Below are 26884 nucleotides of genomic sequence, written 5' to 3' on the forward strand. Positions count from 1 at the left end.
CTTAAGATTTTAATAACTCACAAGTGGCTCCAACACAATGAATTGGCCTCATATGGACAATATCAGAAAAGCGTCGCTACAGAAAATACAAAGATTGAGCTTTTTATTATTATTTTAATTACATGGAAGTGAAAGCTGTAAAGTCTTACAAAGAAAGGAACAAAACCCAGAAAGGTACGTCAGCGGGCCCCATGTCCTCAAGGCTAGGGAAGGTGAAGTTATTGAAATTTCCAAGGATAACCTATCTAACTGCAGGGCTGGGGTGATATGCCGGTTCTGGTGACAGTAACCTATCTATCTGCAGGGCTGGGGTGATATACTGGTTCTGGTGACAGTAACCTATCTATCTGCAGGACTGGGGTGATATGCTGGGTCTGGTGACAGTAACCTATCTATCTGCAGGGCTGGGGTGATATGCTGGGTCTGGTGACAGTAACCTATCTATCTGCAGGGCTGGGGTGATATACTGGTTCTGGTGACAGTAACCTATCTATCTGCAGGACTGGGGTGATATGCTGGTTCTGGTGACAGTAACCTATCTATCTGCAGGACTGGGGTGATATGCTGGTTATGGTGACAGTAACCTATCTATCTGCAGGGCTGGGGTGATATACTGGTTCTGGTGACAGTAACCTATCTATCTGCAGGGCTGGGGGGATATGCTGGTTCTGGTGACTGTAACCTATCTATCTGCAGGGCTGGGGTGATATGCTGGTTCTGGTGACAGTAACCTATCTATCTGCAGGGCTGGGGTGATATGCTGGTTCTGGTGACAGTAACCTATCTATCTGCAGGACGACTGGGGTGATATGCTGGTTCTGGTGACAGTAACCTATCTATCTGCAGGGCTGGGTGATATGCTGGGTCTGGTGACAGTAACCTATCTATCTGCAGGGCTGGGGTGATATGCTGGTTCTGGTGACAGTAACCTATCTATCTGCAGCGCTGGGGTGATATGCTGGTTCTGGTGACAGTAACCTATCTATCTGCAGGGCTGGGTGATATGCTGGGTCTGGTGACAGTAACCTATCTATCTGCAGCGCTGGGGTGATATGCTGGTTCTGGTGACAGTAACCTATCTATCTGCAGCGCTGGGGTGATATGCTGGTTCTGGTGACAGTAACCTATCTATCTGCAGGACTGGGGTGATATGCTGGGTCTGGTGACAGTAACCTATCTATCTGCAGGGCTGGGGTGATATGCTGGTTCTGGTGACAGTAACCTATCTATCTGCAGGACTGGGGTGATATGCTGGGTCTGGTGACAGTAACCTATCTATCTGCAGGGCTGGGGTGATATGCTGGTTCTGGTGACAGTAACCTATCTATCTGCAGGACTGGGGTGATATGCTGGGTCTGGTGACAGTAACCTATCTATCTGCAGGGCTGGGGTGATATGCTGGGTCTGGTGACAGTAACCTATCTATCTGCAGGGCTGGGGTGATATGCTGGGTCTGGTGACTGTAACCTATCTATCTGCAGGGCTGGGGTGATATGCTGGTTCTGGTGACAGTAACCTATCTATCTGCAGGGCTGGGGTGATATGCTGGTTCTGGTGACAGTAACCTATCTATCTGCAGGACGACTGGGGTGATATGCTGGTTCTGGTGACAGTAACCTATCTATCTGCAGGGCTGGGTGATATGCTGGGTCTGGTGACAGTAACCTATCTATCTGCAGGGCTGGGGTGATATGCTGGTTCTGGTGACAGTAACCTATCTATCTGCAGCGCTGGGGTGATATGCTGGTTCTGGTGACAGTAACCTATCTATCTGCAGGGCTGGGTGATATGCTGGGTCTGGTGACAGTAACCTATCTATCTGCAGCGCTGGGGTGATATGCTGGTTCTGGTGACAGTAACCTATCTATCTGCAGCGCTGGGGTGATATGCTGGTTCTGGTGACAGTAACCTATCTATCTGCAGGACTGGGGTGATATGCTGGGTCTGGTGACAGTAACCTATCTATCTGCAGGGCTGGGGTGATATGCTGGTTCTGGTGACAGTAACCTATCTATCTGCAGGACTGGGGTGATATGCTGGGTCTGGTGACAGTAACCTATCTATCTGCAGGGCTGGGGTGATATGCTGGTTCTGGTGACAGTAACCTATCTATCTGCAGGACTGGGGTGATATGCTGGGTCTGGTGACAGTAACCTATCTATCTGCAGGGCTGGGGTGATATGCTGGGTCTGGTGACAGTAACCTATCTATCTGCAGGGCTGGGGTGATATGCTGGGTCTGGTGACAGTAACCTATCTATCTGCAGGGCTGGGGTGATATGCTGGGTCTGGTGACAGTAACCTATCTATCTGCAGGGCTGGGGTGATATGCTGGTTCTGGTGACAGTAACCTATCTATCTGCAGGACTGGGTGACATGCTGGTTCTGGTGACAGTAACCTATCTATCTGCAGGGCTGGGGGATATGCTGGTTCGGGTGACAGTAACCTATCTATCTGCAGGGCTGGGGGATATGCTGGTTCGGGTGACAGTAACCTATCTATCTGCAGGGCTGGGGTGATATGCTGGTTCTGGTGACAGTAACCTATCTATCTGCAGGGCTGGGGTGATATGCTGTGTCTGGTGACAGTAACCTATCTATCTGCAGGGCTGGGGTGACATGCTGGTTCTGGTGACAGTAACCTATCTATCTGCAGGGCTGGGGGATATGCTGGTTCGGGTGACAGTAACCTATCTATCTGCAGGGCTGGGGTGATATGCTGGTTCTGATGACAGTAACCTATCTATCTGCAGGGCTGGGGTGATATGCTGGTTCTGATGACAGTAACCTATCTATCTGCAGGGCTGGGGGATATGCTGGTTCTGGTGACAGTAACCTATCTATCTGCAGGGCTGGGGGATATGCTGGTTCGGGTGACAGTAACCTATCTATCTGCAGGGCTGGGGGATATGCTGGTTCGGGTGACAGTAACCTATCTATCTGCAGGGCTGGGGTGATATGCTGGTTCTGGTGACAGTAACCTATCTATCTGCAGGGCTGGGGTGATATGCTGTGTCTGGTGACAGTAACCTATCTATCTGCAGGGCTGGGGTGACATGCTGGTTCTGGTGACAGTAACCTATCTATCTGCAGGGCTGGGGGATATGCTGGTTCGGGTGACAGTAACCTATCTATCTGCAGGGCTGGGGTGATATGCTGGTTCTGATGACAGTAACCTATCTATCTGCAGGGCTGGGGTGATATGCTGGTTCTGATGACAGTAACCTATCTATCTGCAGGGCTGGGGGATATGCTGGTTCGGGTGACAGTAACCTATCTATCTGCAGGGCTGGGGTGATATGCTGGTTCTGGTGACAGTAACCTATCTATCTGCAGGACTGGGGTGATATGCTGCTTCTGGTGACAGTAACCTATCTATCTGCAGGGCTGGGGTGACTTGCTGCTTATGGGAATACATTCCCTTTAAGAACTTAAAGGGTTATATTTGTTTGCATCTATTAGGAATTGACTGTTTGCTCTTTTCTCACATTGGCGCACTCTTACGCCTTCACCATCATCTCCCCGATAACAGATTTACAGGAATGTATCCTTTTTCCTACAGATTTGCCGTATTAATAAGTATTTCTTAATTACAATCCGGGGTCTAATCGGGAAGAATTGTGTGAAATTCTCTAAAACTGCGAAGCCGGAGCTGAGATAACTGCAGCGCTAAAACCAAGTGCGGATCTGAAAGCTTCCGATGTCTTGAGTATCATAAAGACGCGGGTTGGAGTTTATGGAGATGGAATATTGCAGCTTGTTAAAGTAAGATGCTGCAGTGCAGATGTGCGCACATCAGACACCGCCCCCCATCCCCCATATCACCCCTCCCTCCCAACAATAACATAGGATATTGATTACAAGCCACGTTCATGCATCTCATGTGCACAACATTGATCAAATGTGACAGGCTCCAATGCAGATCATCGCTCCTGAGGTCATCAGACAGACAGCCTGATATCTGCACGTCGGACGACATAAGACTTTCCAATCAGTCTCTCCATGGAGAGGAGCGGGGGTCTTAAAGGAAACTCAATGATGGATACTTTTAAAGGGGCTCTCCACTTTGGACTATCCCTACTTTTTAGAAATGATACTTCCCTTACTGGAACTCACAGCAATCACCTGCGATCTGTTGGTTAAATTAAGTGTCACTATGCCAACAGCACTCCTAGAGGACACATGAAGTATTGCACAGTGTATAATAAAGTCAACAGATATGTCGGTCCTCCACAGATAGACACTCTTTATTAGAGATGAACGGACTGACTCGATTGAACCAGAATTTTCCTAAGTTTGGGGGTTCATCATCTGCGTCAAGTGATCACCTTGGGGGGCATGAATATAAGTGTTTATATCTTTACACTTTCCCTTGGCCTCCATGTACTTTGACCGCTCATTATAATAATTTGACTTCCAGCTCTACCCAAACTGGTTTGGACCAAAAAAACTGGAGGGTCAACTCCCCCGAACCCAAAGGAGTCTTCAGAAGTTCACCCATCTCTACTCTCTATCAGTGACATCCACTATGGCCAAGAAGTAAAGCTCCCGATCAGAGCGCCCCTCTTAGTCTTGCCTATCGGGGTACATGGAAATGGGTTTTCCAAAGTGGACAATTCTACGAAACGCTTATAAATCTAGTCGCGGTTACAGCCGGTACCAAGATATTTCCAAGACTACAATGCTTTGTGACTTGATTCCGGATTGATAACCTGTCCGTGCCACCATAGGGGAGCTCAGACTGAAATCAAGGTCACAATAACCCGGCACAGAGAGACATCTCGTACCGAGTGTCAGAGTCTCAGCGACTGGAGGAACAAGATAAAAGATTCAAGAAATTCCCCGTCTATCCGTCAGTGCAGAGAGAATACAGAACAGACCCGCAGCTGGAGAAGGTTCAGGGACTGACAACGGCGTAGACAAACTTTCTTCAGTTTCAAAAAGTAGGAGATGAAACCCAACATTCTGCTGATGGAACGTGGAAAAGGCGCAAAAATAAAGTTAGACGAAGGGAGCGGGCATCGTGTCTCTATAGAGAATGTTATCAGACTCGTTCCTCATACCTGTGGTCTGCGCCCCATCAATTACGGCAGATGTTGGCAACGCTCGGTCCTGCCAATGAAGCCTTTGTGAACTGGAAACGGTTCCAAAAAGTGTCAGTGGTTGATGAATGACGAATTGAACACGAGCAATGGAATTGGCATGTCAGAGCCAGAAGAAACATAAAGATGCTTGAGATCTGATTCACCCAATCCAACAAGGACCGCCACTCTTTCCATGGTGTTGAATACTTTTTTGGAAGGTGCTTCCACCACGAGCTTGGACTTACCAAAGGCTGTGGTGAGGTGAGGATCCACTATGATCTCCGGCAACTCCCACGGCCCCATGGAAGTGACTAGAGCGCTGTAAAAATAAGGGCACTGATCCACAAGGAGGACTTGGGAGACTCTCATTCCTCCTGATGACCGGGGGACCTGGCGATCTGACACTCATCCCTGTCCTTGGGTAGGGGGTGTGTCCATAATGGGACCGCCCCTTTAATGCGTTGTTGCGTCCGCTTGTGGTGCAATTCATCCTCACTGAGCACCATAAACCACATTTAGGTCATGGAAAGGCGACTGCTCTTCATGGATCCAGTTTTGCGATCTCGTCCATCGTTATACTGTAGATACAAAGTTCTAAAAACTGATCCATTTTTTTAAATATTTTTATTTCTACCATAAACTATATTTTAATCCCGGCATGTAAATCATTTAGGGAACCAGATTGTTGCGTGCGGCCACCCCTCCCCCTCCCCGATATTCCTCGCTCTCCGTGGAGATAGAAGTTTGCAGGACTCCGCTTTGGATGAAACTTTTTGCTCACAGAACGAGTTCCAATTGATTGATCAGGGCTCGGGGAAGTGCTGACAGGTGCGGGGCTGCAGGACGGCGGCGGAGGAGCGGCAGGCGCACTCTGCCAGATTGTAATGAATTTCATGACATTTCATCTGATCTTTTCAGAGAGATGAACGGATAGTTTCCAATTGTTGCTGAAAGAGGAAAGTTTGAGATGTCCAAATAGCAAATCCAAAAGCCGCCGCCAGCTCCTGGGCGAAACACAAGTTAGTGCACATTTATTATCCACTTGAGTGCAATGCAGACTGCGCTATATCACTGTACTGAGGCCAGAACGGGCCAGTGCCTATACAGACATCAGATAGGGGGTGTAATATGGGAATCCTCCCCCCAGGGGCAGGGTAGTACCATACAGAACACAATAGAGCACCCCCTCCTGGCGAGGCTCTTGATGACCTACTAGAATGACTCTTGAATGTTCTCTTTGCCATCACAAACTAGGGGCCAATAACAGACTAATCTGAGACTCATCAGGTCTTGTCTAATCCACATCATGGGCTTTGTAGAATCTATCCGCATCCTCTAAGGCGGGGCTTGATTTTTCTGCACAACCTGCCCTCCTTAGTACACGCCCCCGCTTAGTCATGAACCGAGTGCAACATCTTTAGCCCTCTTCATATTTGACATGAGAACTGGAATATAAAGTGATACATAATATTATGTGTGTATAAATCATACCCTTGTGAGTCCAAAGATTTACAGAAATTTTTAACCAATGGTGCCCAAGCATATTAAACCTAATGTGTTTGGGCACCAGTGGTTGAAAATTTCTGTAAATCCTTGGACTCACATGGGTACATGTTGGTAAAGCCCTTTAGGGTTAAAAAAAAACCAAAAAAAAAAAACATTTTTATGTCATGTAGCGGTGTGTAGCTGTGATGGTCTGACAGGTGGAACCACTTACTGGATCCAGGGAGAACCTACCTCTAACCACTCCATTGTAATATGGACCTACGTACTTTGGGGTACAAGGCATCGCCTCCTACTGGATCCAAGGAGAACCTACTTCTAACCACTCCATTGTAATATGGACCTACGTACTTTGGGGTACAAGGCAGCGCCTCCTACTGGATCCAAGTAGAACTCACTTCTAACCAATCCATTGTAATACGGACCTATGCTCTTTGGGTTACTAGGCAGTGCCTCCTACTGGATCCAAGTAGAACTCACTTCTAACCACTCCATTGTAATATGGACCTATGTTCTTTGGGGTACAAGGCAGCGCCTCCTACTGGATCCAAGTAGAACTTACTTCTAACCAATCCATTGTAATATGGACCTACATACTTTGGGGTACAAGGCAGCGCCACCTACTGGATCCAAGGAGAACCTGCTTATAGCCATTCCATTCTGATACGGACCTACGTACTTTGGGGTACAAGGCAGCGCCACCTACTGGATCCAAGGAGAACCTGCTTATAGCCATTCCATTCTGATACGGACCTACGTACTTTGGGGTACAAGGCAGCACCTCCTACTGGATCCAGGTAGAACCTACTCCTAACCACTCCATTGTAATATGGACCTGCATACTCCTCCAGCTTACAAACATAAGTCCAACCAAAATGGCGGAGATAAAGGCATCGCACCAACATTATCAAAACAGCACAAACCATACACAACACAGTGTTATATATAACACATGTACAACATCTCCCCGCAGATAATACTCCTATCCCGGAGCTTCGTGTATTGGTTGTCGTATTCGCTTCGTGTACTGGTTGTCGTATTGGCCGCCCTCTCTGTTTTCCTAGAGACGCCTGTAATAAGAAAATTTCTTTATCTTTATTGAGCCAAATGATACAGTGCGATTTATCCATTACATCCAGGATGAGACTCCCGGATCGGCAGCCGCCCGGCGCACGGAGATCTCCAGAGCCATCCTGATGTTTTCAGATCCTTTGCATATAAAATGACAGAACCGCGCTTTATCCGATTATGTGTAAATGTCAGGTGCGCGTTGGAGCTCCGAGCAATCAGCGCAATACAATTAGCCTTTGTATCGAGCCGGCGAGTTTAGATCTTAACGGGAAGCTATTGCTTTTCTTTAACTGCTGATAAGTAGCCTGAACGGCGCGTTCCGGGCAAGCGGTCAGCAAATTTTACATAAGAAAACGTCATAAATGTGCAACCTCTTAGTTAACCCTTTATACCGGTGGAGGAACAGACGATTGATGGAAGCCATGAGTAAAGCTATAGGTGGGGGGACGGTGTGATATATCACTCATGTTGGATTCAAACCCAGGACTCCAGCGCTAACCACTGAGCCTCCATGCTGCACCTTGGCTCGTAAATTCTTGGGCGTTTCATGTCCCATAGGAGACAGGGCTGTAGAACTAGGGATATGGCCCCAACAGAAGATTTAGTTGCCAGCTGTAGCCAGATTTTGGGATGTGCTCCTGGGATGTTGATGGTTCATAGTGTCCATGTCATCTCTAAAATGAGATGGAGCCCAATGGATGAAGGAGAATCAGGACTCTTCCATGAGTCCGGGAGGTCATCCATCTTTTTGGAAGCCTCCTGGACAATCTGGTAAAGAGTGCAAGTATTTCAGAAAGGAAAGTCAGTCCTATCTTTATTTATAGGTTGCGCCATTTTTGGTCATATTGGTCAAAAGAGTGTGGCATGGTGGAGAAGTGCCAAAAAAAGGTCTATCTTGGAGACTCCGGTGCAGGTACAAGGGACTTTTCTCTCCACTGGTTTCCGATTGAAATAAAGGACACGCGGCAGACCCCATTATAAGTAAAGGGGTTCACTGAAACAGCCAACCATCCAAGGGGTCTCCTAAAGGCCCAGCAGAAGACAACCCCATTGGAATGTCACTTTGGAGACCATATTGGTGATCTGTTCAATGTGGACAATGATAACAGCAAAGATTATGACGTAGTTGATAGTGAATGTCCACATGATGGACCTCAGTGAGGACCTCAGGATCAACTCTCCTGGTCGGCTGAAGAAACCCAATCTGACAATGGTGGATCCAAGGACTACCTGGCTCGCCTGTGCAGATCTTGTACCGTCTTTGATGGTCACTTTGGTGAAGGATTGGTTCAATTCATCCTCTTTTGTGCATTATATGATCCTCTCAAAGGCAATGAGTGAACCAGACCATCTTATGTGGCCAGTTGCAGTAGCTTCATCTGGAGACACCTGTACAGACCTTGTCCTTATGTTTGATGGTCACTTTGGTCATGGATTAGTTCCATTCAACCATTGAAGTCCATTGTATGATCCTCCTAAAGCCAATGACTGAACCAGACCATCATATGGGACCAGTTTCAGTAGCATCACCCAGAGACGCCTGTACAGACCCTTTCCCATGTTTGATGGTCACTTTGGCCCTGGATTAGTTCCATTCAGCCATTGAGGTCCATTATATGATCCTCCTAAAGCCAATGACTGAACCAGACCATCATATGGGACCAGTTTCAGTAGCATCACCCAGAGATGCCTGTACAGACCATTCCACAAGTTTGATGGTCACTTTGGTCCTGGATTAGTTCCATTCAGCCATTGAGGTCCATTATATGATCCTCCTAAAGCCGATGATTGAACCGGGCTCCATTACACGTGACCTGCTACAATTCCATCGCCTGGAGACACGTCTCTCGAGTGAAATCTCATATTCATAAAGGAAGGACCTCGATGAAAGTCAAAGACGAGAGACTGTGAAATAAACATCAAAGAAACACAAAACAAAAAAGACTGATGATCAATGAGCGCCATAAATATTAGATGGGAGATGGCGGCGGATACACCTGATGTTACCAGTCAATTCTGCTTGAACTGCAAGTGTAAGAGGTGGAGGCTTATTATACTGGAGATATAATAGACGGGGGAGGGGGGGCTTTATTCACATTTTAACCTTGACATAGCAGGGATTGGCTTCTCCTCCCGATTGTCTCATCTGAAGCTCCAGCGCGCTGACTCGTATTGTTTTCCCATTAGTACCGGCTTTAGATGGTGTCAGCAAAAATATTTATTATGAACAAAAACACTAATGGGGCAGATTTACTAAGACTGTCCAAAAACTAGTGCAAACTAAGACAAGATGGTTCTGTACTACACCAGATTTATCACAGTGACTGAGGCCGGAGGATACATTGTAACAATGCTGAGCGGTGTATCTAATCCTATCCCGTGTGATACTGTATACTGAGCTGTGTATCTAATCCTATCCTGTGTGATACTGTATACTGAGCTGTGTATCTAATCCTATCCCGTGTGATACTGTATACTGAGCTGTGTATCTAATCCTATCCTGTGTGATACTGTATACTGAGCGGTGTATCTAATCCTATCCTGTGTGATACTGTATACTGAGCTGTGTATCTAATCCTATCCCGTTTGATACTGTATACTGAGCTGTGTATCTAATCCTATCCTGTGTGATACTGTATACTGAGCTGTGTATCTAATCCTATCCCGTGTGATACTGTATACTGAGCTGTGTATCTAATCCTATCCTGTGTGATACTGTATACTGAGCTGTGTATCTAATCCTCTCCTGTGTGATACTGTATACTGAGCTGTGTATCTAATCCTATCCTGTGTGATACTGTATACTGAGTTGTGTATCTAATCCTATCCTGTGTGATACTGTATACTGAGCTGTGTATCTAATCCTATCCCGTTTGATACTGTATACTGAGCTGTGTATCTAATCCTATCCTGTGTGATACTGTATACTGAGCTGTGTATCTAATCCTATCCTGTGTGATACTGTATACTGAGCTGTGTATCTAATCCTATCCCGTGTGATACTGTATACTGAGCTGTGTATCTAATCCTATCCTGTGTGATACTTTATACTGAGCTGTATCTAATCCTATCCTGTGTGATACCGTATACTGAGCTGTGTATCTAATCCTATCCTGTGTGATACTGTATACTGAGTTGTGTATCTAATCCTATCCTGTGTGATACTGTATACTGAGCTGTGTATCTAATCCTATCCTGTGTGATACTGTATACTGAGCTGTGTATCTAATCCTATCCTGTGTGATACTGTATACTGAGCTGTGTATCTAATCCTATCCTGTGTGATACTGTATACTGAGCTGTGTATCTAATCCTATCCTGTGTGATACTGTATACTGAGCCGTGTATCTAATCCTATCCTGTGTGATACTGTATACTGTGCTGTGTATCTAATCCTATCCTGTGTGATACTGTATACTGTGCTGTGTATCTAATCCTATCCTGTGTGATACTGTATACTGAGCCGTGTATCTAATCCTATCCTGTGTGATACTGTATACTGTGCTGTGTATCTAATCCTATCCTGTGTGATACTGTATACTGAGCCGTGTATCTAATCCTATCCTGTGTGATACTGTACACTGAGCTGTATCTAATCCTATCCTGTGTGATACTGTATACTGAGCTGTATCTAATCCTATCCCGTGTGATACAGTATACTGAGCTGTGTATCTAATCCTATCCTGTGTGATACTGTATACTGTGCTGTGTATCTAATCCTATCCTGTGTGATACTGTATACTGAGCTGTGTATCTAATCATATCCTGTGTGATACTGTATACTGAGCTGTGTATCTAATCCTATCCTGTGTGATACTGTATACTGAGCTGTATCTAATCCTATCCTGTGTGATACTGTATACTGAGCTGTGTATCTAATCCTATCCCGTATGATACTGTATACTGAGCTGTATCTAATCCTATCCCGTGTGATACTGTATACTGAGCTGTATCTAATCCTATCCTGTGTGATACTGTATACTGAGCTGTATCTAATCCTATCCTGTGTGATACTGTATACTGAGCTGTGTATCTAATCCTATCCTGTGTGATACTGTATACTGAGCTGTGTATCTAATCCTATCCTGTGTGATACAGTATACTGAACTGTGTATCTAATCCTATCCTGTGTGATACTGTATACTGAGCTGTGTATCTAATCCTATCCTGTGTGATACTGTATACTGAGCTGTGTATCTAATCCTATCCCGTGTGATACTGTATACTGAGCTGTGTATCTAATCCTATCCTGTGTGATACTGTATACTGAGCTGTGTATCTAATCCTATCCTGTGTGATACTGTATACTGAGCTGTGTATCTAATCCTATCCCGTTTGATACTGTATACTGAGCTGTGTATCTAATCCTATCCTGTGTGATACTGTATACTGAGCTGTGTATCTAATCCTATCCCGTGTGATACTGTATACTGAGCTGTGTATCTAATCCTATCCCGTGTGATACCGTATACTGAGCTGTGTATCTAATCCTATCCTGTGTGATACCGTATACTGAGCTGTGTATCTAATCCTATCCTGTGTGATACTGTATACTGAGCTGTGTATCTAATCCTATCCTGTGTGATACTGTATACTGAGTTGTGTATCTGATCCTATCCTGTGTGATACTGTATACTGAGCTGTGTATCTAATCCTATCCTGTGTGATACTGTATACTGAGGTGTGTATCTAATCCTATCCTGTGTGATACTGTATACTGAGCTGTGTATCTAATCCTATCCTGTGTGATACTGTATACTGAGCTGTGTATCTAATCCTATCCTGTGTGATACTGTATACTGAGCTGTGTATCTAATCCTATCCTGTGTGATACTGTATACTGAGCTGTGTATCTAATCCTATCCTGTGTGATACTGTATACTGAGCTGTGTATCTAATCCTATCCTGTGTGATACTGTATACTGAGCCGTGTATCTAATCCTATCCTGTGTGATACTGTATACTGAGCCGTGTATCTAATCCTATCCTGTGTGATACTGTATACTGAGCTGTGTATCTAATCCTATCCTGTGTGATACTGTATACTGAGCTGTGTATCTAATCCTATCCTGTGTGATACTGTATACTGAGCTGTGTATCTAATCCTATTCTGTGTGATACTGTATACTGAGCGGTGTATCTAATCCTATCCTGTGTGATACTATATACTGAGCTGTATCTAATCCGATCCTGTGTGATACTGTATACTGAGCTGTGTATCTAATCCTATCCCGTATGATACTGTATACTGAGCTGTATCTAATCCTATCCCGTGTGATACTGTATACTGAGCTGTGTATCTAATCCTATCCTGTATGATACTGTATACTGAGCTGTATCTAATCCTATCCTGTGTGATACTGTATACTGAGCTGTGTATCTAATCCTATCCTGTGTGATACTGTATACTGAGCTGTGTATCTAATCCTATCCTGTGTGATACTGTATACTGAGCTGTGTATCTAATCCTATCCTGTAAGATCAGTCTGCTAACCAAATGTTTCTAATCTTATCATATGTGATACTGTCTTCTAATTCGGTGTATCCAAGCTTGCCTTAGATACAGGCTTGTCCAGTATTAGATACTGGTTCGGTGTATACTGGTTGCTTGCATACTATATCCTTGCAGGTTCCCGGCCGCTCAGTGACCACTCCCTGCTGATCAGTAGGAATCCTCTGCACCTGTGCAGACTTCTCTCAGCTACACCACACTGCAGACTCCTCCATGTGACATCCATCCGCACTCGGCTCTGCTTTTCCTTGGATTTTCTCTGGCCTAGGATGAAATAACTGCACAATATCCCCAGGTAAGCTTCTGCTTTGTACTGTATCCGAATGTATCCAAACCTACAATGTGTGATATGTTGTTGCGAGATGATATTGGGGCGCTCTTATGTTTTTCAAGGCTCCAAAGATTTGCCACGACCCCCATGTTATGTGAGTGTGGTCAGATTTGGGCAGGTAGCGAGAAAATACGTGATACTGATGGCTGAGCTGCTGTATCTAAGCCTAGTATCTCTAATATTTTCTGCTGTATCTAAGCTCATGACGTGTGATACTTTCTAATGCAGTGGTGTATCTAATTGTATAATATGGAACAATGTTTGTTGAGCTGCTGTATCTAAACCTATCATGTGTGATACTTTCTGCCAGTTGTGTATCTAAGCCTATCGTGAGATACCGGCTGATTGAGATATGGTTAATACTTTGTGTTGAGCTGCTGTATCTAAGGCTATCATATGTGATATTGTTTTACCTGCTGTATCTAATCCTATCGTGTGTAATGCTGTCCATTGAGCGGTGTAGCTAATCAAGTATTGAAGCCTACTGTGCATGATACTGTCTGTTCAGCTGTGTATCTAAGCCAGTTATCTGTAATACTGTCTGCTGGATTGTGTATCTAAGCCAAATTATTTCTGAACTGTATCTAAGTCTATTGTGTGATACACCAGCTCAAAAGACAATATATCAATCCTATATTCTTTGATACTGTCTGCTGAGCTGTATCTAAGCCTATCATGTGTGATACAGTCTCCGCGAGCCGCACGGCGCCTCATGGCCCATCACGTAACGTGTTCAACTACCGCTATAACATGTTTTAAAGGGGGCGGAGCCTATTCTGACCACATGATAGTAAATTGTTATATTTCTTTCATGGACTTAATGATTTAGAATTTTCGGTTTTCCTGGACGATCCGTCCCCGGCAGAGCGGCGCAGATAACATGGCGTCCGGCGACTTATTTCATGTATCCATAAACTCTGCAAGGCGATGACTGTAATCCGGATTGTCTAATTAGGGATTATTTGCTTTAATGTGCGGTAATTGGAGCGGCCGACGCCGCAAACCTAATTAATCCTGCGGGGAAGATAAGAAGGAGAATGTCGAGCTGTGTGCACGAGAAGGACGGCGAAATATGGAAAGTCGCCTCGTTGCAGGGAAGACTTTGTATACAGGGAGGATGCTGAGTGAGGGTCACCCTGGAGGCTTCAGCGCCCGTTATATCGCTGTGTATTATACCGCACAATGGGTGGGGCAGCACAAGAACAATGGGGCACCTCACAGGGTACGGAAAATTAGGGGTTAATGGAGTTTTCTGGGACAGTAAATGGACAGAAGTGGGTGAAGCAGCAACAAGGTCATGGACGCCAAGTCTCTGGCTGTAATGTTTAGGCATTATATGGCGGTATTATCTGAGCAGTGATTGTACTATGTAGGCATTATACGACGGTATTATTTGAGCAGTGACTGTACTATGTAGGGATTATATGGCGGTATTATCTGAGCAGTGACTGTACTATGTAGGCATTATACGACGGTATTATCTGAGCAGTGACTGTACTATATACGCGCTGTATTATCTGAGCAGTGACTGTACTATGTAGGCACTGAATAGCAGTATTATCTGAGCAGTGACTGTACTATGTAGGCACTATATGGCGGTATTATCTGAGCAGTGACTGTACTATGTAGGCACTATATGGCGGTATTATCTGAGCAGTGACTGTACTATGTAGGCACTATATGGCGGTATTATCTGAGCAGTGACTGTACTATGTAGGCACTATATGGCGGTATTATCTGAGCAGTGACTGTACTATGTAGGCACTATATGGCAGTATTATCTGAGCAGAGACAGTGCTATGTAGGCATTATATGGCGGTATAATCTGAGCAGTGGCTGTACTGTATACGCACTCTATTGCAGTATTATCTGAGCAGTGACTGTACTATGTAGGCACTATATGGCGGTATTATCTGAGCAGTGACTGTACTATGTAGGCACTATATGGCGGTATTATCTGAACAGTGATTGTACTATGTAGGCATTATACGACGGTATTATCTGAGCAGTGACTGTACTATATACGCACTGTATTGCTGTATTATTTGAGCAGTGACTGTACTATGTAGGCACTGAATAGCAGTATTATCTGAGCAGTGACTGTACTATGTAGGCACTATATGGCGGTATTATCTGAGCAGTGACTGTACTATGTAGGCACTATATGGCGGTATTATCTGAGCAGTGACTGTACTATGTAGGCACTGTATTGCGGTATTATCTGAGCAGTGACTGTACTATGTAGGCACTATATGGCAGTATTATCTGAGCAGTGACTGTACTATGTAGGCACTATATGGCGGTATTATCTGAGCAGTGACTGTACTATGTAGGCACTATATGGCAGTATTATCTGAGCAGAGACAGTGCTATGTAGGCATTATATGGCGGTATAATCTGAGCAGTGGCTGTACTGTATACGCACTGTATTGCAGTATTATCTGAGCAGTGACTGTACTATGTAGGCACTATATGGCGGTATTATCTGAGCAGTGACTGTACTATGTAGGCACTGTATTGCGGTATTATCTGAGCAGTGACTGTACTATGTAGGCATTATATGGCGGTATTATCTGAGCAGTGACTGTACTATGTAGGCATTATATGGCGGTATTATCTGAGCAGTGACTGTACTATATAGGCATTATATGGCGGTATTATCTGAGCAGTGATTGTACTATGTAGGCATTATATGGCGGTATTATCTGAGCAGTGATTGTACTATATAGGCATTATATGGCGGTATTATCTGAGCAGTGATTGTACTATGTAGGCATTATATGGCGGTATTATCTGAGCAGTGACTGTACTATATATGCACTGTATTGCGGTATTATCTGAGCAGTGACTGTACTATGTAGGCATTATATGGCGGTATTATCTGAACAGTGACTGTACTATGTAGGCATTATGTGGCGGTATTATCTGAGCAGTGACTGTACTATGTAGGCATTATATGGCGGTATTATCTGAGCAGTGACTGTACTATATAGGCATTATATGGCGGTATTATCTGAGCAGTGATTGTACTATGTAGGCATTATATGGCGGTATTATCTGAGCAGTGATTGTACTATATAGGCATTATATGGCGGTATTATCTGAGCAGTGATTGTACTATGTAGGCATTATATGGCGGTATTATCTGAGCAGTGACTGTACTATATATGCACTGTATTGCGGTATTATCTGAGCAGTGACTGTACTATGTAGGCATTATATGGCGGTATTATCTGAACAGTGACTGTACTATGTAGGCATTATGTGGCGGTATTATCTGAGCAGTGACTGTACTATATAAGCATTGTATTGCGGTATTATCTGAACGGTGACTGTACTATGAGGGCATTATATGGTGGTATTATCTTATTTGTATCGCCTCCTCATTATATTATACTTTAGAGTTTTCTTTTGTATCGCGCTCTGTGTTTCCTTATTAGAAATAGACATCTTCTTGAGAATAAAATGTCTCCAAGACCAAACCCTACCCCATCCATATAGTAAAGGTCATACGCTGCAATAGCTGGGCTGGTTGTCGGGGTTGCTCAGTATTCACACACATAGGCTTACATATATACCTTCTCCTTTTGTTGGTTCGCTCTAAGCCTTTCTGCACCAATGGACTGGAGAACTCCGGGGGTTTAGCTGAAATCCAAGCAAATATTTAAAGAAATCTATTCTCAGGCTCCGCACGTGTCCCCGGGCCGCGCGCCTCATAAACAAGGAGGAAAATCCGATATGCAAATAAGGAAAAGCCAAACGAAATTCTGCCGTGGGGGCTGAGCTTTAGTCTGTGACTAACAGCACGCTCAGGTGAGCTCCTAGTGGGGGCACCAGGTAAACAATACAGCTCATTAGCATAGAGATGGAAAGGCAACGCCGGCCGCAAGCTATCAGGATACACACAAAACTAAATACTGATACAACTGCGCTGATTAGTAGTAATATTGTATATATACTGGAGGAATGTACAATGTATATACTGAATTATATCCTGTATTATACTCCAGAGCTGCGCTCACTATTCTGCTGGTGCAGTTACTGTGTACATACATTACATTACTTATCCTGTATTATACTGCAGAGCTGCGCTCACTATTCTGCTGGTACAGTCACTGTGTACATACATTACATTACTTATCCTGTATTATACTCCAGAGCTGCGCTCACTATTCTGCTGGTGCAGTCACTGTGTACATACATTACATTACTTATCCTGTATTATACTCCAGAGCTGCGCTCACTATTCTGCTGGTACAGTCACTGTGTACATACATTACAATACTTATCCTGTATTATACCCCAGAGCTGCGCTCACTATTCTGCTGGTACAGTCACTGTGTACATACATTACATTACTTATCCTGTATTATACTCCAGAGCTGCGCTCACTATTCTGCTGGTGTAGTCACTGTGTACATACATTACATTACTTATCCTGTATTATACTCCAGAGCTGCGCTCACTATTCTGCTGGTACAGTCACTGTGTACATACATTACATTACTTGTCCTGTATTATACTCCAGAGCTGCGCTCACTATTCTGCTGGTACAGTCACTGTGTACATACATTACAATACTTATCCTGTATTATACCCCAGAGCTGCGCTCACTATTCTGCTGGTACAGTCACTGTGTACATACATTACATTACTTATCCTGTATTATACCCCGGAGCTGCGCTCACTATTCTGCTGGTACAGTCACTGTGTACATACATTACATTACTTGTCCTGTATTATACTCCAGAGCTGCGCTCACTATTCTGCTGGTCACTGTGTACATACGTTACATTACTTATCCTGTATTATACTCCAGAGCTGCGCTCACTATTCTGCTGGTACAGTCACTGTGTACATACATTACATTACTTATCCTGTATTATACTCCAGAGCTGCGCTCACTATTCTGCTGGTGCAGTCACTGTGTACATACATTACTTATCCTGTATTATACTCCAGAGCTGCGCTCACTATTCTGCTGGTACAGTCACTGTGTACATACATTACATTACTTATCCTGTATTATACTCCAGAGCTGCGCTCACTATTCTGCTGGTGCAGTCACTGTGTACATACATTACTTATCCTGTATTATACTCCAGAGCTGCGCTCACTATTCTGCTGGTACAGTCACTGTGTACATACATTACATTACTTATCCTGTATTATACTCCAGAGCTGCGCTCACTATTCTGCTGGTACAGTCACTGTGTACATACATTACATTACTTATCCTGTATTATACTCCAGAGCTGCACTCACTATTCTGCTGGTACAGTCACTGTGTACATACATTACATTACTTATCCTGTATTATACTCCAGAGCTGCGCTCACTATTCTGCTGGTGCAGTCACTGTATACATACATTACATTACTTATCCTGTATTATACTCCAGAGCTGCGCTCACTATTCTGCTGGTGCAGTCACTGTGTACATACATTACATTACTTATCCTGTATTATACCCCAGAGCTGCGCTCACTATTCTGCTGGTGCAGTCACTGTGTACATACATTACATTACTTATCCTGTATTATACTCCAGAGCTGCGCTCACTATTCTGCTGGTACAGTCACTGTGTACATACATTACATTACTTATCCTGTATTATACTCCAGAGCTGCGCTCACTATTCTGCTGGTGCAGTCACTGTGTACATACATTACTTATCCTGTATTATACTCCAGAGCTGCGCTCACTATTCTGCTGGTACAGTCACTGTGTACATACATTACATTACTTATCCTGTATTATACTCCAGAGCTGCGCTCACTATTCTGCTGGTACAGTCACTGTGTACATACATTACATTACTTATCCTGTATTATACTCCAGAGCTGCACTCACTATTCTGCTGGTACAGTCACTGTGTACATACATTACATTACTTATCCTGTATTATACTCCAGAGCTGCGCTCACTATTCTGCTGGTGCAGTCACTGTATACATACATTACATTACTTATCCTGTATTATACTCCAGAGCTGCGCTCACTATTCTGCTGGTGCAGTCACTGTGTACATACATTACATTACTTATCCTGTATTATACCCCAGAGCTGCGCTCACTATTCTGCTGGTGCAGTCACTGTGTACATACATTACATTACTTATCCTGTATTATACTCCAGAGCTGCGCTCACTATTCTGCTGGTACAGTCACTGTGTACATACATTACATTACTTATCCTGTATTATACTCCAGAGCTGCGCTCACTATTCTGCTGGTGCAGTCACTGTGTACATACATTACATTACTTATCCTGTATTATACTCCAGAGCTGCACTCACTATTCTGCTGGTACAGTCACTGTGTACATACATTACATTACTTATCCTGTATTATACTCCAGAGCTGCGCTCACTATTCTGCTGGTACAGTCACTGTGTACATACATTACATTACTTATCCTGTATTATACTCCAGAGCTGCGCTCACTATTCTGCTGGTGCAGTCACTGTGTACATACATTACATTACTTATCCTGTATTATACTCCAGAGCTGCGCTCACTATTCTGCTGGGTATCATGTACAGGGAGCAGAGCAGACGGGTAACACATGACGTCAAATCCAGATTTCCAGGGGTTGGTTTGTAGTCTCTAACCATGGATACACAGTGTACTGCCTTGCCCCTTTGTACGTAAAACAGAATATTATTTCTTTTTTGGCTGGTTCCCCTTTGGGGCGGTATCTAGTATATTCAGTGCTGGCCGGTCATGCTGGGATTTGCAGTGCTCTGTGAGTGCAGCCCTATAGTCCTCTATGCAGGGGGAGCAGCGACGTCTGACACGTGCGGATCGCTCAGACATGCCGGTTGTCAGACACCTTATGCTGCTCAATTAAAATGTAAATTCAGGTATTACAAAGCTCATTGTGAAGTCGCCACGGTTCCCATTTGGCGTGGTGTGGCGGTACTCACGTCCATCAGCCGTCCGCGCCTCCATGTGCACAAGGTCAGGTTCCTTATCTAAGCCCATTACCGACCTAAAGGAATGAAAGCGAGAGAAGAAGAAACGACACAATGAGATCCTTTCAGCTCAGACAGGAGAGATAGCCGCTTTATTAAACTGCATTGTACATTAATTGCAGGACCAATGGGGCAGAAATAGCTCAGGATGGGTGGGGGGATTATTAGGGAGGACCCCACCCCAAATATACTAAGGATATAATATGTAGCTGGGTCCAAAATAGGAGTCCCCTGTAACCTGTAGCCAGAAATAGTCACTGATGACAGTCACATAGTTTATTCATTACATATTATACACTGCTGGAATAGAATTCTAGAAACACAGTGTATGCTGTCACATAGTATTAGATGTGTAATAAGGGAGCAAATAGATCTTTCAGAGGATTGTACAAGGCTGAACATAATAATCAGTGCCAAATAAATATTAAGAGTATTATAATACAAAATATTGCCCTAATCCAGGCTTAATGGAAATTCCATATTATACTCCAGAGCTGTGCTCACTATTCTGCTGGTGCAGTCACTGTGTACATACATTACATTACTTATCCTGTATTATACTCCAGAGCTGCGCTCACTATTCTGCTGGTCACTGTGTACATACATTACATTACTTATCCTGTATTATACCCCAGAGCTGCGCTCACTATTCTGCTGGTGCAGTCACTGTGTACATACATTACATTACTTATCCTGTATTATACTCCAGAGCTGCGCTCACTATTCTGCTGGTACAGTCACTGTGTACATACATTACATTACTTCTCCTGTGTTATACTCCAGAGCTGTGCTCACTATTCTGCTGGTACAGTCACTGTGTACATACATTACATTACTTATCCTGTATTATACCCCAGAGCTGCGCTCACTATTCTGCTGGTGCAGTCACTGTGTACATACATTACATTACTTATCCTGTATTATACTCCAGAGCTGCGCTCACTATTCTGCTAGTGCAGTCACTGTGTACATACATTACATTACTTATCCTGTATTATACTCCAGAGCTGCGCTCACTATTCTGCTGGTACAGTCACTGTGTACATACATTACATTACTTCTCCTGTGTTATACTCCAGAGCTGTGCTCACTATTCTGCTGGTACAGTCACTGTGTACATACATTACATTACTTATCCTGTATTATACTCCAGAGCTGCGCTCACTATTCTGCTGGTACAGTCACTGTGTACATACATTACATTACTTATCCTGTATTATACTCCAGAGCTGTGCTCACTATTCTGCTGGTGCAGTCACTGTGTACATACATTACATTACTTATCCTGTATTATACTCCAGAGCTGCGCTCACTATTCTGCTGGTACAGTCACTGTGTACATACATTACATTACTTATCCTGTATTATACCCCAGAGCTGCGCTCACTATTCTGCTGGTGCAGTCACTGTGTACATACATTACATTACTTATCCTGTATTATACTCCAGAGCTGCGCTCACTATTCTGCTAGTGCAGTCACTGTGTACATACATTACAATACTTATCCTGTATTATACTCCAGAGCTGCGCTCACTATTCTGCTGGTACAGTCACTGTGTACATACATTACATTACTTATCCTGTATTATACTCCAGAGCTGCGCTCACTATTCTGCTGGTACAGTCACTGTGTACATACATTACATTACTTATCCTGTATTATACTCCAGAGCTGCGCTCACTATTCTGCTAGTGCAGTCACTGTGTACATACATTACATTACTTATCCTGTATTATACTCCAGAGCTGCGCTCACTATTCTGCTGGTACAGTCACTGTGTACATACATTACATTACTTCTCCTGTGTTATACTCCAGAGCTGCGCTCACTATTCTGCTGGTACAGTCACTGTGTACATACATTACATTACTTATCCTGTATTATACTCCAGAGCTGCGCTCACTATTCTGCAGTCACTGTGTACATACATTACATTACTTATCCTGTATTATACTCCAGAGCTGCGCTCACTATTCTGCTGGTACAGTCACTGTGTACATACATTACATTACTTATCCTGTATTATACCCCAGAGCTGCGCTCACTATTCTGCTGGTACAGTCACTGTCTACATACATTACATTACTTATCCTGTATTATACTCCAGAGCTGCGCTCACTATTCTGCTGGTGCAGTCACTGTGTACATACATTACATTACTTATCCTGTATTATACTCCAGAGCTGCGCTCACTATTCTGCTGGTACAGTCACTGTGTACATACATTACATTACTTATCCTGTATTATACTCCAGAGCTGCACTCACTATTCTGCTGGTACAGTCACTGTGTACATACATTACATTACTTATCCTGTATTATACGCCAGAGCTGCGCTCACTATTCTGCTGGTGCAGTCACTGTGTACATACATTACATTACTTATCCTGTATTATACTCCAGAGCTGCGCTCACTATTCTGCTGGTACAGTCACTGTGTACATACATTACATTACTTATCCTGTATTATACTCCAGAGCTGCGCTCACTATTCTGCTGGTGCAGTCACTGTGTACATACATTACATTACTTATCCTGTATTATACTCCAGAGCTGCGCTCACTATTCTGCTGGTACAGTCACTGTGTACATACATTACTTATCCTGTATTATACTCCAGAGCTGCGCTCACTATTCTGCTGGTACAGTCACTATGTCATGTGTCCAGTATCTTCTCGCCCTGCTTTATCCTTCACCATAGCTCAGTGTGACTGTCATTCCTCTCGCCCCGGACGCCGCTCGGCTCTGACCTTGATATTTCCTGGCTGCCAGATATCTTTATTTCCCTGTAGCTTGTTCTTCTCTGGGTTGTAAGTGTTCTTGAAGTTTGGAGAACTGACAAGACCCCCGGCTGTCGCTGTCCCCGGTCCTTGTCCACAGGCAGCCGCCATCGCACCAGCCGCCCACTTCCCGTGCTCACCCATGGGGTCTGACCCCTTTAGGGCTGATCACAGTATACATTGGATTTCACACTTGTTTAAGCTCCTGCCCCGCAGAGACCCAGTCGGGGGAAATATTCCTTGAGCGCACTGACAAAAATAAATAATTCATTTCTTTCCAATGGCAAAAGGCTATACAGTGCAGGAAAATACAAAACCGCCATCAACGCCGAGAGTCCGGAGCGGTCTAATACACCACAATGATGCAAATAATATGTGACACGTCCTGGACTAACCCCAGTACTGTCAAGGGATGGAATTCCTATTAATGTGGATGCAAATCCCACACTCTGCTTGCTTCCTGAAGAAACAGCGCCCCCCTCTTGACTATGGTCTGTGTCAGGTACTGCAGCTCAGTCACAGACAAGGACCAAGGTGCAATATTAGGCACAGCCCATGGGCAAGAAGGAAGCTGTATATCCCTCTTCTCCTTCTGGGTTTTTGCTCGAAACCTGCAGAGAGAAAAGTCTTGCAAGCAGGACCCCTCACGGATCCCATTATAGTCTATGGGGTTTCCCAGGTAACTACTTTTTTTATGCCCCAAGCAGACTCCCCGAACAGAAACCTGAATGCAAATGTGAATATTAGGAAGGGGTTAATCTGACAGCACAGGATACAACTGTAGCAGCCCCTCTGCTGTGACCAGTCCGGGGTCTGTGCAGGTTTTCGGCCTCTGGGTCTATACAAGACTTGTCCATTGACATCAAGCAGAGATCTTGACCATAAACCGCACCGTCTATTAGAACGTTCCCTAGTCGTGGATTTACATGCAGAACACGCGGTCGCATTCCGTGCGGTCGGCGCTCTTCATTGTTTAATAAACTGCAACCTGAGTCAAGGATATGAAATATTAATACTCCGCGCGGCAATAATTATAAGACGTGTAAACATATATAATCCAATTAGCGGCTCCGATACTACAAGCTGCGACAGGATTCTCACCGCGCACCCGGGCTCACTACACGTCAGAGGAAGCCACAATGGCTGATGGATGTTATGGATCCAAATGGGGCCTTAAAGAGGTTCTCCGATCATAGAAAAACATAGCTGGTTTGTTTGACAGCGCCACATCTGTCTACAGGTTGTGAGTGGTATTACACCTAGTGTCCGGTATTGCAGCTCCACGAAGTGTCATATATTGGAGAAGTACCGGTCATAGTATACGATATACCTTTGGTGCACGCTTATGGACCTTCATAGTGATACAGAGTATAACGCAGCCAGTATGGGACCATTGTGTTTGGCTTTGGGCTACTTCTGTGGGTGTTGTGTAAATGATCCCCTGGTAGTCACCCTTGATACACATGGGGATCTTCAGTATACTGCAGGCGACCACCAGGTTACTATCTCTAGGAGTAATGTTAGTGTCCTTGTATTGCACCCAGGGAACAGGATAGGATCAGAGTCAAAAGTACAGGCTGAGGTCAGGGCTGGCAGAGTTGGTGTGTAGCCGTAATCCAGGCAATGGGTCAAGACAGGCGGCAGACGATCATAAGGAACCAGGCAAACAAAAGCAGTCCGTAAATCACAGAAACAGGGACAACCAAGCTAGGAACCCAAATGGCTCAAGCACCTTCTTGGGTGGGGAGGGAGGATCGGCTGGGGGCATGTTAGCCTGTGCACAATTGAGCAGAACATGCATGAAGAAAAGGGTGCGAGCAATAGAAGAAGAGTTGCACAGGAGTGCGACAGAGTAACCTGGGGCGGTGACTACCAGGGGTGAGATGTCAGGGGTCATGGGTGTTATAGAGAGCTCCGAATTACCAGGGTCTGTCTGGAGTCATGAGCCTGGACACAAATCTCAGGACAGGTCTTGTAGGTGTCTGATTTGGGGACGTGCGTTACGCTTTCTCACGACCCTGCACGTACACCCCCGCCTCCATCCTACGCATTACACAGTTTTTGCTCCGTTTGTTACATTTCGATCCATTTTAGGAAACTTTTTACCTTTTGTCAACAATCTAATAAAAATTTAATAACAATCAAATCATCCGCGAGTGGTTTTTATTCCCCGGGCGCCGCGTCCCCCCCGATTCTCACGTCTACGCGGAGGAGAATTTATTTTGCTCCATCGTCGCCCTCAATCTTTGTCGATCGGTAATTACAGGCTGCAGATTCCATCTGGGTGTAATGAGTGGAGATGGAAACAATCTGCGAGGATTTGTCATTGTATATTTCCTTCTTGCAGGAGCCCACACAAGGAGACGGCGCCGCACGGTGCGCTCCCCGCAAGCCACGTTCTCAGGAACACAAATGTCAGCAGGAATAAGGCAGAGCGAGGTGCGCGGCTCCGAGACGAGAGCGACTTAATCCCCTTCCACTAGATCTAATGGTACCACGAGCCAATGTGGTAACTCTGTACAGGCGGATGTAGCAGAGCCGAGTCCGTTATCTGCACTCAAACTGAATTTGTCATTGCTAAGATCTAAATAGATTAGGAACAAGGAAACTGGTCTTAAAGGAAGGTTCCAGTACTAGTCCAACACTGCCGAAACCAGTTATCCGGGTGGCAAAGATCCTGTCCTTACCATACATAGTCATGGCAGGACTGTACAGGTGCACTAGTATATGTACCCCGTCACAAAGGTGTAATCGATGGATTTAGCTTTACTTCGTATTATGGTGTAGCAGTGTGGAATTTGTCATTGGCCACAATCTGTTACAATTGGATACATTCTTGAGTGTCGGTCAATTCAATGGTCTCCAACCTGTGGGTGTCCAGGAGTTGCCAAACTTCAACTCTTGGCATGCCCGAATCTGCAATGGCTGTCCGGTCCTGCTGGGGTTCGTGAGCCAATCACACACAAAAAACAAACAAAAAGAAAACAACTTTTTGGGTCAGAATAGCTCCAATCATGTGCCAGATTTGGACCAAATAAATGACCCTGAAAATTTTGTAAGGACTTTTTGGGACGTGCGGTAGAATATCATGTATCAAATAAAACCTTATGGTGATTGACCTAAGGGGAACCCAGACCACAAGATCTAACCCGGCCAATGATATCCATTATCTGATCGCAGAATTGGCTGCTTCTTGAAAGTAGGTCAGTGATCCATTTTCTGCAGTTATGATGAATTACCAAAATTTTCTAGTTGCCCAAATCCAATTTTTTTTAATGGAAATTTGGCATAAATTCCACTCACGGCAAAGCCATTTCTTCATCCTTACTGGAGAGCCACAGGTTGGAGACTACTGGAGGTGCCATTGAGGTGTGACTGAATGTTCTGATGTCCCGTCCACCATGTGCCATTTATAATACTGGTAGGCTCTTGTGGCTTCAGGAACCTTCTGAGGGTCCTCTGCACCCCCTATGGCCTCATAAGATGTAGATTGGACCTAGTTTAGGTTCTTCTTTATCATTCCTTCCTCCCCAAAGTTTCTACTACTCACATTTATAGCAATTGTAGAAAATTCTGAATGGGTAAAGCCAGATAACGATGGCGGTGGTGGACGAGAAGACGTCTTGCT

The 26884-nt window shown here is 44.5% G+C and overlaps 1 protein-coding gene across 1 annotated transcript in view; it reads right to left on the reverse strand.

Moving 5' to 3' along the window:
• SORCS3 (sortilin related VPS10 domain containing receptor 3) overlaps positions 1-26884 on the reverse strand; it is a 329278-nt gene that overhangs the window by 88073 nt on the left and 214321 nt on the right. The window contains exon 6 of the mRNA XM_075287996.1: positions 20427-20491. Within this exon, the coding sequence (XP_075144097.1) occupies positions 20427-20491 (65 nt within the window). The remainder of the gene's footprint in view (positions 1-20426; positions 20492-26884) is intronic.

Source organism: Leptodactylus fuscus, chromosome 10, assembly GCF_031893055.1.
Source record: "Leptodactylus fuscus isolate aLepFus1 chromosome 10, aLepFus1.hap2, whole genome shotgun sequence".
NCBI classification, from domain to species: domain Eukaryota; kingdom Metazoa; phylum Chordata; class Amphibia; order Anura; family Leptodactylidae; genus Leptodactylus; species Leptodactylus fuscus.